The 15,888-nt window shown below is 42.6% G+C and overlaps 1 protein-coding gene across 4 annotated transcripts in view; it reads left to right on the top strand.

The window, feature by feature from the left end:
- The window catches only part of nid2a (nidogen 2a (osteonidogen)), a 104,385-nt gene that overhangs the window by 41,480 nt on the left and 47,017 nt on the right, over positions 1 to 15,888 (top strand). For all 4 annotated transcript variants that reach the window (XM_014210032.2, XM_014210031.2, XM_014210029.2 and 1 more), the window contains exon 9: positions 8,003 to 8,149. In XM_014210032.2, the coding sequence (XP_014065507.2) occupies positions 8,003 to 8,149 (147 nt within the window). The remainder of the gene's footprint in view (positions 1 to 8,002; positions 8,150 to 15,888) is intronic.

Raw genomic sequence — 15,888 nt, 5'->3', positions numbered from 1 at the left:
GAAGCATTTGTGTTTAGTAAGTCCGCAAGATCAGAGGCAATAGGGATGACCAGGGATGTTCTCTTGATAAGTGCATGAATTTGACAATTTTCATGTCCTGCTAGGAGTACTTTTGGGCGTCAGGGGAAAATGTATGGAGTAAAAAGTACATTATGTTCTTCAGGAATGTAGTGAAATAAAAGTAGAAGTTGTCAAAAATATAAATAGTAAAGTACAGATACCACCAAAAACGACTTAAGTAAAAATATTTTAAAGTACTCCTACACTACTGGTCAAAAGTGGTGCACTACGTAGGGAGTAAGGTCAGATTTGTGATGCAGACTACTATGGCTTTGGCAGATATGGCTGCATGCCTATAATACAGCCCAGCATGTACAGAGCCAGACTCATTGTCAGTGTAAGTAACAAATCAGTTAGGAAATCACTCCCCTATGTGCGATAAATCCAAGCACTAAGACCCATTTAGACATGTGTATCACACTTAATTTCTCACTTGATTTCTTCCCCCATAAAATAGCTACATTCTTAAGCTAGGTCTCCGCAGCGGTAAGGCTAGAGTCAGTAAAGATGTATGTCTTTATGGTACCTATTTGGGTCAAGGTTTGGTCATGGTTGTAACAGGAATGAGCTTGTTATGACGTCAACCTCGTTAAAGTGCTTTTAAGTTCCAGAGATGAGGTTACTCATACACACTGAGTTCACCCCCCCTCCCTTTACATTTACATTTAAGTCATTTAGCAGACGCTCTTATCCAGAGCGACTTACAAATTGGTGCATTCACCTTATAATATCCAGTGGAACAACCACTTTACAATAGTGCATCTAAATCTTTTAAGGGGGGGGGTTAGAAGGATTACTTTATCCTATCCTAGGTATTCCTTAAAGAGGTGGGGTTTCAGGTGTCTCCGGAAGGTGGTGATTGACTCCGCTGTCCTGGCTTCGTGAGGGAGCTTGTTCCACCATTGGGGTGCCAGAGCAGCGAACAGTTTTGACTGGGCTGAGCGGGAACTGTCTTTGGAGACAGGGTGAGTCTGGGATATGTCTCCTTGCATCTTTCTCCCATCCCCCCTCAAAGAGAGTGCGAGGTTAGCGTGCGCCTCCGCTGAGGTCCCATCTGACGCCGTGGGCTCATATGTTCCTTAAAGACAACCTGTACCCCTTTCACCTCACCTCACCATCCTACTATTCCTTATCCTCCATTCCTCCCCTATCCTCCCTTCCCACACACTTGAGGCTGACGAGATATATTTGTATGGAAGATATAAGGAAATCCGAGGGGACGAGGTTTGCTGTGGCAGCACCTGCATCTGTGAAAGAGTTGTGTTTTGCCGTAATGTTGCCCTCTTTTGAACAGCCGTTCGTCTTCTTTGTCGTAAGCAATATTGTAAGAAGCTTACACTGAAATGTTTGACAGGACAGGCCTCCAGTGTGGCCGACAGAGGAAGATGGAGATGCACTTGCACATAGATGCACTCGCACACAGATGCACGGACATCCCCACACACTTACACCACGCACACACACATACACACACACACACCCACATACACATACACACATACACACTAGTATTTAGCTCAACCCCATCAGTGGAAAGCTCCTCCAGCTGTATTGCGATGAGCTGTCATGCGGAGGGGGATGTCAGTGCTAGAGGAAGGGGGGTTAATCTCTGCTGCTCTCTGGGAAATAATATCCCTTCCAATGACAGATTTACAGGAAGGGGGGGTGGTTCGTGAGGAATAGCTGAGGAGTGATGTCATGGGAACCAGAGCAGAGACCCGGGAGCGATACCATGTTTCCGATGCCCCAGGAGAGAGCTCCGATCACAGGGAAGGAGAGAGGGGGAGGTGGGGTTGGGCCTGGGGGACATGGGGGCCAAACCAGTTGGGTGTGGGGGTCTAGGGTTGGGGGTGGGGTGGGGGGGGCCCAGCTGGTGCTGTCTGGGAGTTCATGGGTAAAATACATGTAATTACTCTGGCTGAGTGAGTCATGATTGGGGATTGGGACAAACTGACTGTCATGGCTGTGATGCACTGTAGTCCCAAATGGCATCCTATACCCTTATATAGTGCACTACCTTTGGCCAGGGCCCATGGTGCTCTTCAAATCATTCAGAAATTGTTGAAGTAAAATGCAGCCATTGTCCTTTCTCCTCCCCTCTCAATTCCTTTTCCCGTTCTTACATTTTTTCACAATTTCACAGTATTATTCTAACATCCATAGTGTGTGTGTGTGTGTGTGTGTGTGTGTGTGTGTGTGTGTGTGTGTGTGTGTGTGTGTGTGTGTGTGTGTGTGTGTGTGTGTGTGTGTGTGTGTGTGTGTGTGTGTGTGTGTGTGTGTGTAAATATATATATATATTTGTGAGGAGAGAGAGGCAGAATGAGGGGCACGGAAAGAGGGAAGAAAAGCAAGTGAAGAGGACTAAGGAGAAGAAAAAAGTTAAATGAAAAGGAGAGGACAGAGAAAGAGAGGAATAAAGGCATCAGCATGCTTCTTACGAAAAAAGATTGCAGTCAGAGTGCAGTATAACTGCAGTACGCTGCAAATACTGCGTCCAAAATAAGTTATTTCTTTGTATATATATTTTTTGTTGTTGTATTTTACCCTTTTTCTCCCCAATTTCGATATTGTCTCATCACTGCAACTTCCCAACGTGCTCGGTAGAGGCAAAGGTGGAGTCATGCGTCCTCCGAAACATGACCCACCTAACCAGGCTCCTTAACACCCGGCATGCTTAACCCGGAAGCCAGTCGCACCAGTGTGTCGGAGGAAACACATTTCAACTGGCGACCGGGGTCAGCCCGCAGACACCTGGCCCACCACAAGGGGTCACCACGATGAGCCAAGTAAAGCCCCCCTGGCCAAACCCTCCCCTAACCCGGACAACGCTGGGCCAAGTGTGCGCCTTCCTATGGGACTCCCATTTGCGGCCGGTTGTGGCACAGCCTGGGAATGAACCCGGGTCTGTAGTAATTCTGTACACTGCAGTTATTCTGCAATTACTGCGTCCACAATACCACAGTCTACTGCAGTTACTGTACTTTTACTGCAGTTTTAACTGCAATCATTTTTTGTAAGGGTTAGCCAAACCGAATGAGTTTGTCATTCATTTTGATGTTTTTGCCGAGGAGATCTTAGACGCGCAATTTTACATCTAACTAAGATGTTTGCTGCAGTATTTCTCATTGAAAAAATATGAAAACGTGTCATCTCTCGAATGACAACAGACTTTATTGAAGAATCCCTACTGTTGACCAATCACCGACGAAGGGGCTCAGACTTCGGCTTGCCTGCAGAAATTTTTTTGTGTGCCCGAACAAAAACGTCACAAAATGTTGTCATAATATATGCACAAACTACGAAGAGACAGTAAAGAGGGAAGAGTGGGGGGAGTGAAGGGAACGAGGACAGTACAGAAAACGGTGGTCGAGTGTTCTTCCCTCTTGTCGTCCCTTGAAAAACAGTATTAAATACTGGGGCCCCTTTGACTCTTTCCCAGGAGAGTCTCTTATTTTGAACCCAATGGGGTCCCGTCTTCTCCCTTTAAAACAGAAGATCAGAGAGAACGAGTGTAGTTAACCCCCCTAGCGTGTTTTTACGATGCTTGTTCAAGGGACCCCTCTTCTCGTAAACACTGAGAAGAGAGTGAGGGATGCATTTGTGTTTTACTGCCATTTTAAGCGTGTCATGCGAGCCAGGTCAAGTGCTTTGACCCTCAAGGTCGCCCAGAGCGGCTGTGGTGGAGCACCAGCTGTGCTCAAATCCTTTGCCTCCAGTATCGGCACAGTTAGCCAATGCAGCTACAGTAAAAGTTGTTTTCAAATGGAATTGTTATATTGGGCTTTCACATTGTACACATCACCCCATACTGTTGCTCAGAAGCCATTTTATGCTAGAACACTCACCACTCATTGGTTTCATGTGAAACCATTGTGACTGACTGGGTCTCCTGGGTCTCCTGCTCACCATATCATTGCGTTAGCCCGCTGAGCTTAAGCCTTAACTCAGGTAACTCATCATGCGAGTGTGGTTCACTGAACCATCTCCTTTACACCATCATACTCCAACCATAACACAGTATACATACACTGCATCATCATACCATGTCAACCCTCCATATTTCTTATAGTCACATCCAATAATGGTAGGTTTAATCATGTAAAGAATATGGTTATTTGGCTATACGATTTGGACATTTCAAAATTCTTCCCATACACGTTCCTATTTCCAACTCGATTTTTCTGTGTTCTGTGACTATATAATGTTGATTGTGAGTCATCTGTGGTTTTGGGGAAACCCTGGCCTGCACTCATCCGGTTACTCATCCATCTCTCTCTTTCGCTCAGTCCCTCTCTCTCTTTCTCTCAGTGTTTGTCTCTGTCTCTCTCACTCAGTCTCGCTCTCTTTTTTTGGGGGGGGGGACCCTGGCCTGCACTTATCCGGTTACTCATCCAGCTTTTTCTCCCTGTCTCTCTCTCATCCAGCTTTCTCCTCTCTCTCTCTCTCTCTCTCTCTCTCTCTCTCTCTCTCTCTCTGTGTTTGTCTCTGTCTGTGTTTGTCTCTCTCTCTGTCTGTGTTTGTCTCTCTCTCTGTCTGTGTTTGTCTCTCTCACTCACTCAGTGTCTGGCTCTCTCTCACTCACTCAGTGTCTGGCTCTCTCTCTCTCTCTCTCTGTCTGTCTGTGGTAGTCTGGTATTTATTTGCCTTGTCTGCCATGTGGTCCATGGCTGTGTGTGAATGTGTCTTGTCTTACATGGATAATTGTACATGAGGTCGTACAACTAGGCCAGGAATGCTTTTGTTTCTGTCTGGTTTCCAGGGAATCGAGTCGATTTGCCATTCACCATTGGATAGATTAAAGACACAACTCCGGATTTCAATCTTCATATATGATAGATACACTCACTGGCCAGTTTATTAGGTACACCGCCATGTCCACGAAAATTGATTGCTCCAACAGACAGTGAGTCACATGGCTGTGGCTTGCTATACAAAGCAGGCGGACAGGCATCGAGGCATTCAGTTACTGTTCGATTGAACATTAGAATGCAACTTTTTAACGCGGCATGATCGTCGGTGCCAGGCGCGCCGGATCCAGTATCTCAGAAACGGCCGCCCTCCTGGGCTTTTCACGCACAACATTGTCTAGGCTTTCCAGAGAATGGTGCGTACAAACAATAGTACGCAAGTATAAACACCATGGGACCACGCAGCCGTCATACCGCTCAGGAAGGAGACGCGTTCTGTCTCCTAGAGATGAACGTACTTTGGTGCGAAAAGTGCAAATCAATCCCTGAACAACCGCAAAGGACTTTGTGAAGATGCTGGAGGAAACGGGTACAAAAGTATCTATATCCACAGTAAAACGAGTCCTATATCGACATAACCTGAAAGGCCGCTCAGCAAGGAAGAAGCCACTGCTCCAAAACTGCCATAAACAAGCCAGACCACGGTTTGCAACTGCACATGGGGACAAAAATCATACTTTTAGGCAAAATGTCCTCTGGTCTGATGAAACAAAAATAGAACTGTTTGGCCATAATAACCATCATTATGTTTGGAGGAAAAAGGGGGAGGCTTGCAAGCCGAAGAACACCATCCCAACCGTGAACCACGGGGGTGGCAGCATCATGGTGTGGGGGTGCTTTGCTGCAGGAGGGTCTGGTGCACTTCACAAAATAGATGGCATCATGAGGGAAGAAAATTTGGTGCATATATTGAAGCAACCAAAATCTCAAGACATCAGTAAGGAAGTTAAAGCTTGGTCGCAAATGGGTCTCCAAATGGACAATGACCCCAAGCATACTTCCAAAGTTGTGGCAAAATGGCTTAATGACGATAAAGTCAAGGTATTGGAGTGGCCATCGCAAAGCCCTGACCTCAATCCCATAGAAAATGTGTGGGCAGAATTGAAAAAGTGTGTGCAAGCAAGGAGGCCTGCAAACCTGACTCAGTTACACCAGCTCTGTCAAGAGGAATGGGCCAAAGTTCACCCAACTTATTGTGGGAAGCTTGTGGAAGGCTACCCGAAACGTTTGATCCAAGTTAAACAATTTAAAGGCAATGCTACCAAATACTAATTGAATGTATGCAAACTTCTGACCCACTGGGAATGTGATGAAAGAAATAAAAGCTGAAATAAATCATTCTCTCAACTATTATTCTGACATTTAATATTTTTAAAATAAAGTGGTGAGCCTAACTGACCTAAAACAAATAATTTTTACTCGGTTTAATTGTCAGGAATTGTGAAAAACTGAGTTTAAATGTATTTGGCTAAGGTGTATGTAAACTTCCGACTTCAACTGTATATTTTCTTCCCAATACCTCAAAAGTGGTTTCCTGGTGTGGTTTAAGCATTGTTGTGGAATAAGAACATCCAATGCTGTTATTTTTCTGTGAAAAAATTGAGTTTTTCTGTGGTTTTTTGTATTACAATGGCGAATACATTTATTGTCTGGTAAGAATTCTGAGTGGCTGGTTAGATTTTTGATCTACCTGCTACAGTGGCTGGTTGACCAAAAAGTTTGTTTTTAGGCTGTGTTCATAAACCATGTTCCGGGTCATTCCAAAACCAATCATGGGCATTTGTTTACACCTTGTTCAGTCATGTTACCTAGTTAGCTAGCTAGCTAACATCCTGGTTACTTTATCAGTATATTTAAACATTTCTGGGCACAGAAAGAAAGGAAAAGGGATAGCTTCTTTACAAGAGCAATTATTATACCAGTGAATGAATGACTGATCTTTTGTATGTCATCACTCAAACTTGAATGCTCTTAAAGAGACAGTGTACATTTTCAATGTAATGCATCACAATAGGTAGTGCATTTAAACAATGCAGAAATCTAATATTCCACAAATGACTTTGTAATTTCAATGACAGGTTTTTCTATCAACATTTTAGCTTTTTATAATAAACAAATGTCTTCACATGGTTAAATATTAGTTTCTAGAGCACGTGCTTCAAAAGTAGTTAGTTAATTCATATAGTGTAACGGCTCTCGTTAGAAGGAGAGGTGGACCAAGGCGCAGCGTGGTAAGTGTTCATGATTGTGTTATTTTGTTTGAGTGTGTTGTCAAAATAAAGAAGGCGAAAAAACGAAAGCGCACAGTTCTGTCAGGCAACAGAATGCTAAACAGAAAGCAACATCCCACAAACACTGGTGGAAAACAGGCTGCCTAAGTATGATTCCCAATCAGAGACAACGATAGACAGCTGCCTCTGATTGGGAACCACACTTGGCCCAAAAACAAAGAAACAGAAAACATAGACTTTTCCACCCGAGTCACACCCTGACATAACCAAACATTGAGAATACTAAGGATCTCTACGGTCAGGGTTTGACATATAGGCCCAATATGCTTTATCTCAATCAATAAAAAATATATATATCTTCTGGTGCTCCTAGATTTTATGTTGTGCTCCTAACTTTAAGTTGGGAGCACCAGTGCTGGGAACACAAATGTTTAATTTAGAGCCCTGCCTACGTGTATTGTATCTACACCAACAATGCGTCATGTGCGTAATGATCATGTGGGGTGAAATATGTATATATTTGAAGATGGTATCACTCGGTCTGCTTGACCAGATGGATCTAAACGTTGTCATTAAAGGTGGTAAATTGGAAGCATATTCAGTGTGCGGGCCTTTCTGTTCTTAACAAGCAGTATTAACCACAAACAAATGGTACGTGAAGGCACTTATTGGAATCTTTGAATCACATTTAAGTGTGTCCCACGTTAAACTAACACTTTTAGTCTTGAAGGCTTCATAGTTGCTTCACAAATCAATAAGTCGTCATCCAATAGAGGCCACGTGGCAAAGCGCCAGCTGTAAGTACCTCTTATAACGCCTTTTTTACATAGTATGAATTTGCTTATAGATAATTTTTTCTTAATCTAGGCCATACTAAGGCTTCAAAAGATGTTCGTTTTAGGTGGTACCGTAAATCCCAACTCTCTTGGTTTGTAACTAAAGATGTGCTCCTTGTCTCCTCAGTGGAACCGTCAGAACCTGCCCAGGTGAACCCGTGCTACTCAGGAACCCATGACTGTGACACCACCGCCCAATGTCTGCCCGGAGAGGGCCAGCAGTACAAGTGCCAGTGTGCCACTGGGTACAGGGGCGATGGGCGCAACTGTTATGGTAAGAGAGGGGTACTGTGGATGGGGTGAGTCTTGGGGGATGGAAGTGTTATAAGGAGCAGAGCTTTTGAAAACTTGTTTTCTTTTTTGGGGGTGTAGATCAGCTTTAATATTGCAGATTGTAGCTTCCATCATTGTAATTGTCTGCATCATTTCCAATCCCCCATAAACAAATTTGCATATACACTACCGTTTAAAGGTTTGGGGTTACTTAAAAATGTCCTTGTTTATGAAATAAAAGCCCATTTTTTGGTCCATTAAAATAACATCAAATTGATCAGAAATACAGTGTAGACATTGTTAATGTTGTAAATGAGTATTGTAGCTGGAAACGGCAGGTTCTTTTATGGAATATCTACATAGGCGAACAGAGGCCCATTATCAGCAACCATTACTCTTGTGTTCCAATGGCACGTTGTGTTAATCCAAATGTATCACTTTAAAAGGCTAATTGATCATTAGAAAACCCTTTTGCATGTTGGGCACAGCTGAAAACTGTTCTGATTAAAGAAGCAATAAAACTGGCCTTCTTTAGACTAGTTGAGTTTCCGGAGCATCAGCATTTGTGGGTTCGATTACAGGCTCAAAATGGCCAGAAACAAATACCTTTCTTCTGAAACTCGTCAGTCTATTCTTGTTCTGAGAAATTAAGGCTATTCCATATGAGAAATTGCCAAGAAACTGAAGATCTTGTACTACTCCCTTTACAGAACAGCGCAAACTGTCTCTAACCAGACTAGAAAGAGGAGTGGGAGGCCCCGGTGCACAACTGAGCAAGAAGACAAGTACATTAGAGTGTCTAGTTTAAGAAACAGATGCCTTACAAGTCCTCAACTGGCAGCTTAATTAAATAGTACCCGCAAAACACCAGTCTCAACGTCAACAGTGAAGAGGTGACTGGGATGCTGGCCTTCTAGGCAGAGTTGCAAAGAAGAAGCCATATCTCAGACTGGCCAATAAAAATTAAAAATTAAGATGGGCAAAAGAACACAGACACTGGACAGAGAAACTCTGCCTGTGTCTGTGTTCTTTTGTACATCTTTATCTTGTCTTTATATTGGCCAGTCTGAGAGATGTTTTTTTCTTTGCAAGATATGGCTTTTTCTTTGCAACTCTGCCTTGAAGGCCAGCATCCCGGAGTCGCCTCTTCACTGTTGATGTTGAGACTGGTGTTTTGCGGGCACTATTTAATGAAGCTGCCAGTTGAGGATTTGTGAGGCGTCTGTTTTTTTTAAATAAATAAAAAATCTATGGCTTGATTTAAAAATAGTGATATTTTAGAGATTATTTCATTTTCAAATAACCGGAGTGAGAGGTTGTAATCTGAATATAAGGGAAAAGGCCATTCTTCAACATGGGGTGAGATATTCTTACGAATCTGCTCGAGAACCAGATTGGATTTAAGTATATATTTTGTCTGACTGAAACCTTTAGTGAGATGTCTAAAAATGCTTTAATATTTAATCATTTCTGCCCTCCAATTTCATATTCATTATATAAATAGGCCCATTTAATTTTGTCTGGCTTGCCATTCCAAATAAAATTAAATATTTTTTGCTCATTTAATTAAAAAAAACAGGTCGCTAGGTGTAGGCAAGGCCATAAGCAAACAGGACAACTGTGATATGACTAAAGAGTTAATCAAGGTGATTTTTCCATAAATAGACCGGTATTTTCCTTTCCATGGTAGCAAGATCTTATTTATTTTTGCTGTCTATTAAAATGTATTGTAGTGAGAATTTCTTTCTTTCGGATATGAACACTGAGTATGTCGACATCACCATCAGACCATTTTATTGATAAACTATACAGTAATGTAAAAGTTATATTTTTTTGTGATCCAATACGTAATACAAGTACACTTCATTTTGTTGTAATCCAAAGAGGTTAGAAAAAATATCTGGTTCCTCTATTGAACATTTGGCAGACTCTGTTTGATAATTCACATTTTCATGGGTGCCATATTGACACGAAAAGCTCTACGACAATCACATTGTAGTTACTGACTTTGCAGAACTCATGGCTAGCTAGGAGCTGCATGGCTAGCTAGGAGCTGACATGAGGGAGTTATCATGAGAGGGCATGTGCAGTGGAAAGAGATGGGTCAACATTGGGTTGGATAAGAGTAGATGAAATGTACAGTATAAGGCATTGGGGTACAATGTTTCTGGCCAGTAGAGAAGGGAATGTTGGCTGTGGGACTTGAGATGGCATTGTTTAGGGAGTGGAGAGGAATTGCCCTCCATCCCCCTCTCCCACCAAGTATCTCGGTCTCGCTCGCTCTCCTCTTCTGAGTCATCCATCCAGCGAGGAGACAGAGTGCGCCAGGGCTGTGACACTCTGTTTACTCTCAGTGGAGTGTCCTGGATACTCCCTCCTTATGCCTCTCCTCTCCTCACTGCTCTCTCCAAAGCCCCCCCAGTTCAAGGCTGCGTGGAGGAGGGCGAGAGAAGAGAAGAGGGGAGGGGAGAGGAGGGAGGGAGGGAGAGGAAGGATGGAGACAGGAGTGGAGAGAGTTTATTTGAAATTAATCGAGTTAGACAGCAAGGGAGTGCATGTTTCTATAACAATCTTGGTAACTCTTTTCCCCCCCACTCTCTCTGGTTTGTCTCTTGACACGCATGTATGCGCACACACACACACACACACACACACACACACACACACACACACACACACACACACACACACCTCACCTTCACCCATTCCCACTACTCCACTCTACTGCAGAGGAATCTGGAGCTGATTTCCTGGCTGCCGAAGGGCACCTCTCATGTTGGTTGGGTGAGGGGGGGATCTGACAGTGTGTAATTTTGTCACCTGTTAGAATGCCCCTCTTCACCATCCCTCCCCCTCCCCTCCAGGGCAGGTAACAGGGGGTCCAGCCTCCAATGTCATTAGCCGGATGATCAAAACCAGCTCCCCCGCTGCATTCACTACGACCACCCTCATCGACTCCCAGCTGCCCTTGGGGCTTCAAGGCCCCATTCTCACGAGGTGTGGTGCGGAGCCTTCACCTACCAGCCTCCCGCTGTCATCACAAACTGCCGTGATTGCAGTGCATGGTTTATATCCCATGTCTCAAGGCGCCATGCACAGAGCCTTCTTTACATTCACCAGGACACCAGTAATGGCTCTTAAAGAAACGTCACACTAATTAATGTTTAGTGTCAACGGTGGGATCCCGGCTCCCCCATGGAGTGGAGCTTTATAGGGCTGGGTTACGCTGTGTTTCTTAGGGTAAGCAGATGATACCAGATACCTGGGTTCAAATAAGATCTGTATTCTTTCAAATACTCTATCACTGCTTAATTGAGCGTGCCTGGCGTGATGGAAACAATAGAACAGCCCCAAAAGTGAAAATTTCAAACCCCGCCCATCCAGGCAGACTCAATCAAACTTTGAAGTATTTAGAAAGAAAGTAAAGGCTATTTTAAGAAAGGCTCGTTTCTAAGATTTGAAGACATATGGGGCTTGCTTAGCCCAAAAACAGTAGGGAGGTCCAGGGGAATTCTCCCCAGTCAAAAAAACCCAGACCAAATTTCAACAGCTAAATGCATGAATTTGGTGCACTTTGAGATGAACATAGAGCGATTCGAACATTAGATTTGATATTTTTTAAGGTAACTTGCACCTTCCCACCTGCTACATGTTTAGTGTCAAAGGTGGGATCCAGGCTCCCTGTGAGTCTCTCTACTCTGGAACACATACATCTACAGTGTATTGCCAAAAACCACTCAACAACTTAAAACAGACTCTGACCCGTTCAAACTGATTAAAGAATCCCACAGTACTAGAGGTCGACCGATTTATGATTTTTTTTCAACGCCGATGCCGATTATTGGAGGGCCGTAAAAGGCCGCTGCCGATTAATCGGCCGATTTAAAAAAAAATATATAATAATAATAATAAAAAAAAAATATAACTTTTTTCCCGCTATTTATTTGTAATAATAACAATTACAACTATACTGAATGAACACTTATTTTATCTTAATATAATACATCAATAAAATCGATTTAGCCTCAAATAAATAATGAAACGTGTTCAATTTGGTTTAAATAATGCAAAAACAAAGTGTTGGAGAAGATAGTAAAAGTGCAATATGTGCCATGTAAGAAAGCTAACGTTTAAGTTCCTTGCTCAGAACATGAGAACATATGAAAGCTTGTGGTTCCTTTTAACATGAGTCTTCAATATTCCCAGGTAAGAAGTTTTAGGTTGTAGTTATTATAGGAATTATAGGACTATTTCTCTCTATACGATTTGTATTTCATATACCTTTGACTATTGGATGTTCTTATAATCACTTTAGTATTGCCAGTGTAACAGTATAGCTTCCGTCCCTCTCCTCGCTCCTACCTGGGCTCGAACCAGGAACACATCGACAACAGCCACCCTCGAAGCAGCGTTACCCATGCAGAGCAAGGGGAACAACTACTCCAAGTCTCAGAGCGAGTGACGTTTGAAATGCTATTAGCGCACACCCGCTAACGAGCTAGCCCTTTCACATCGGTTACACCAGCCTAATCTTGGGAGTTGACAGGCTTGAAGTTATAAACAGCGCAATGCTTGAAGCACAGCGAAGAGCTGCTGGCAAAACGCACGAAAGTGCTGTTTGAATGAATGCTTACGAGCCTGCTGCTGCCTACCACATCAAATCATGGACTTAATTATAATATAATAAACACACAGAAATACGAGCCTTGGGTCATTTAATATGGTCGAATCCGGAAACTATCATCTCGAAAACAGAACGTTTTTCCTTTCAGTGAAATACGGAACCATTCCGTATTTTATCTAACGGTTGGCATCCCTAAGTCTAAATATTCCTGTTACATTGCACAACCTTCAATGTTATGTCATAATTACGTAAAATTCTGGCAAATTAGTTCGCAACGAGCCAGGCGGCCCAAACTGTTGCATATACCCTGACTCTGCGTGCAATGAACGCAAGACAAGTGACACAATTTCACCTGGTTAATATTGCCTGCTAACCTGGATTTCTTCTAGCTAAATATGCAGGTTTAAAAATATATACTTCTGTGTATTGATTTTAAGAAAGGCATTGATGTTTATGGTTAGGTACAGTTGTGCAACGATTGTGCTTTTTTTCGCAAATGCACTTTTGTTAAATCATCCCCCGTTTGGCGAAGTCGGCTGTCTTTGTTACGAAGAAATAGTCTTCACAGTTCGCAACGAGCCAGGTGGCCCAAACGGCTGCATATGCCCTGACTCTGTTGCAAGAGAAGTGACACATTTTCCCTAGTTAAAATAAATTCATGTTAGCAGGCAATATTAACTAAATATGCAGGTTTAAAAATATATACTTGTGTATTGATTTTAAGAAAGGCATTGATGTTTATGGTTAGGTACATGTAGGAGCAACGTGTACCTAAGCGATTATATGCAACGCAGGACAGGCTAGATAACTACACATGGTTGATGATATTACTAGTTTAACTAGTGATTATGATTGATTGATTGTTTTTTATAAGATAAGTTTAATGCTAGCTAGCAACTTACCTTGGCTTATTACTGCATTCACATAACAGGCAGGCTCCTCGTGGAGTGCAATGTAAAGCAGGTGGTTAGAGCGTCGGACTAGTTAACCGTAAGGTTGCAAGATTGAATCCCCAAGCTGACAAGGTTCAAATCTGTCGTTCTGCCCCTGAACAAGGCAGTTAACCCACCGTTCCTAGGCTGTCATTGAAAATAAGAATGTGTTCTTAACTGACTTGCCTAGTTAAATAAAGGTGTAAAAAAATAATAATAATTTTTTTAAAAATCTGCCAAATCGGCGTCCAAAAATACAGATTTCCGATTGTCATGAAACTTGAAATCGGCCCTAATTAATCGGCCATTCCGATTATTCGGTCGACCTCTACACAGTACCCTAACACACTCTCTCTCTGACACACACACACACACACACACACCACATGTGCAGTAATTAGAATCCATAGAGCAGTTTTAAGTGATAGTCTTACCCCTCCTCTGCCTCTCCCCATCGCTTTCTGTGTGTTGTCTGTTGCTGTCTGTCTTGTCTGCCATCTGTTGCTGTCTTTTATTATTCTGTGTTGCTGTCTCTTGTCTACCCTCCTCTCTCGACCTGTCCTGGTTGTAAAACGTGTAAAAGTAAACAATTGTTTTAGTAGTAATTTCACAGGCTTTTTCACCTCACCAGTAAATTACATTTTTTGGTGCAAATAAATCAAACTAATTAGAATATATAGCGGAGCTTGAAGTGATACAGTCTACTGTGCTCAACACACCTCTGTTCTCTCTCCACCTGTTCTCTTCTGTCACCTTTTCTGTGTCTTGTCTGTTGCTGTCTGTGTCTGTTGCTGTCAAAATAAAATTGTATTGGTCGCGTACACATATTTTTCAGATGTTATGGCATGTGCAGTGAAATGCTTATTTATCTAGCAGTATACCTAACAATACACATACAGTAAATCCCCAAAAATAAAGAAATATCAGAACGAGCAATGTCAAATTCCTGAATACACTGAGTGTACAAAACATTAGGAAGACCTTCCTAATACACCCTTTTGCACTCAGAACTGCCTCAATTCATCGGGCATGGACTACAAGGTGTCTACAAGGTGTCAAGTTGTTCCACAGGGATGCTGGCCGATGTTGGCTCCAATGTTTCCCACAGTAGGGTCAAGTTGGCTGGATGTCCTTTGGGTGGTGGACCATTCTTGATACACACAGGAAACTGTTGAGCATAAAAAAGCGGTGACATCAATAAGGAATCATAGCTTTTTCACTTTGGCAGTACGAAAAACCGGCCTCACAACCGCAGACCACTTGTAACCACGCCAGCCCAGGATCTCCACATCTTTTATTTTTATTTATTTTTATTTCACCTTTATTTAACCAGGTAAGCTAGTTGAGAACAAGTTGTCATTTACAACTGCGACCTGGCCAAGATAAAGCAAAGCAGTGTGACACAAACAACACAGATTTACACATGGAATAAACAAGCATATAGTCAATAACACAATAGGAAAAAAAAGAAAGTCTATATACAGTGTATGCAAATGGCATGAGGAGGTAAGGCATTAAATAGGCCATAGTAGCGAAGTAATTATAATTTAGCAAATTAACACTGGAGTGATAGATGAGCAGATGGTGATGTGCAAGTAGAAATACTGGTGTGCAAAAGAGCAGAAAAGTAAATAAAAACAATATGGGGATGAGGTAGGTAGATTTGGTGGGCTATTTACAGATGGGTTCTTCACCTGTGGGAATGTCTGAGACCAGCCACCCAGACAGCTGATGAAACTGAGTATTTCTGTCTGTAATAAAGCCCTTTTGTGGGGAAAAACTCATTCTGATTGGCTGAGCCTGGCTCCCCAGTGGGTGGGCCTGGCTCCCCAGTGTGTTGGCCTATGCCCACCCATGTGTATATGTATATAACGGTGGGTATAGACACTATATGAATAGGAAAGTTGTGTACAGCAGCAATAGGATGAGCCTTGACCTGAATACAGTATATACATACGAAGTGGGTAAAACTGTATGTAAGCACATTATAAAACATTGTCTTAGGTTCTTGTTTGTTGCTGTCTCCTTTGTCTATTTGGATTTCAGATTTTATTAGGATCGCCAGTGTCTGACAAAAAAGACATTACAGACAAAATACTTTTTACATACGTTTAAAACATTAACATGTAGTGTGGGACTATCCTCTTCTGTTATGACCTGTTCTGTTCTTCTGTTGTCTCTCGT

This window comes from Salmo salar, chromosome ssa09 (genome assembly GCF_905237065.1).
Source record: "Salmo salar chromosome ssa09, Ssal_v3.1, whole genome shotgun sequence".
In the NCBI taxonomy this organism is placed as follows: Eukaryota; Metazoa; Chordata; class Actinopteri; order Salmoniformes; family Salmonidae; genus Salmo; species Salmo salar.
This window is presented reverse-complemented; position numbering and strand designations above follow the sequence as displayed.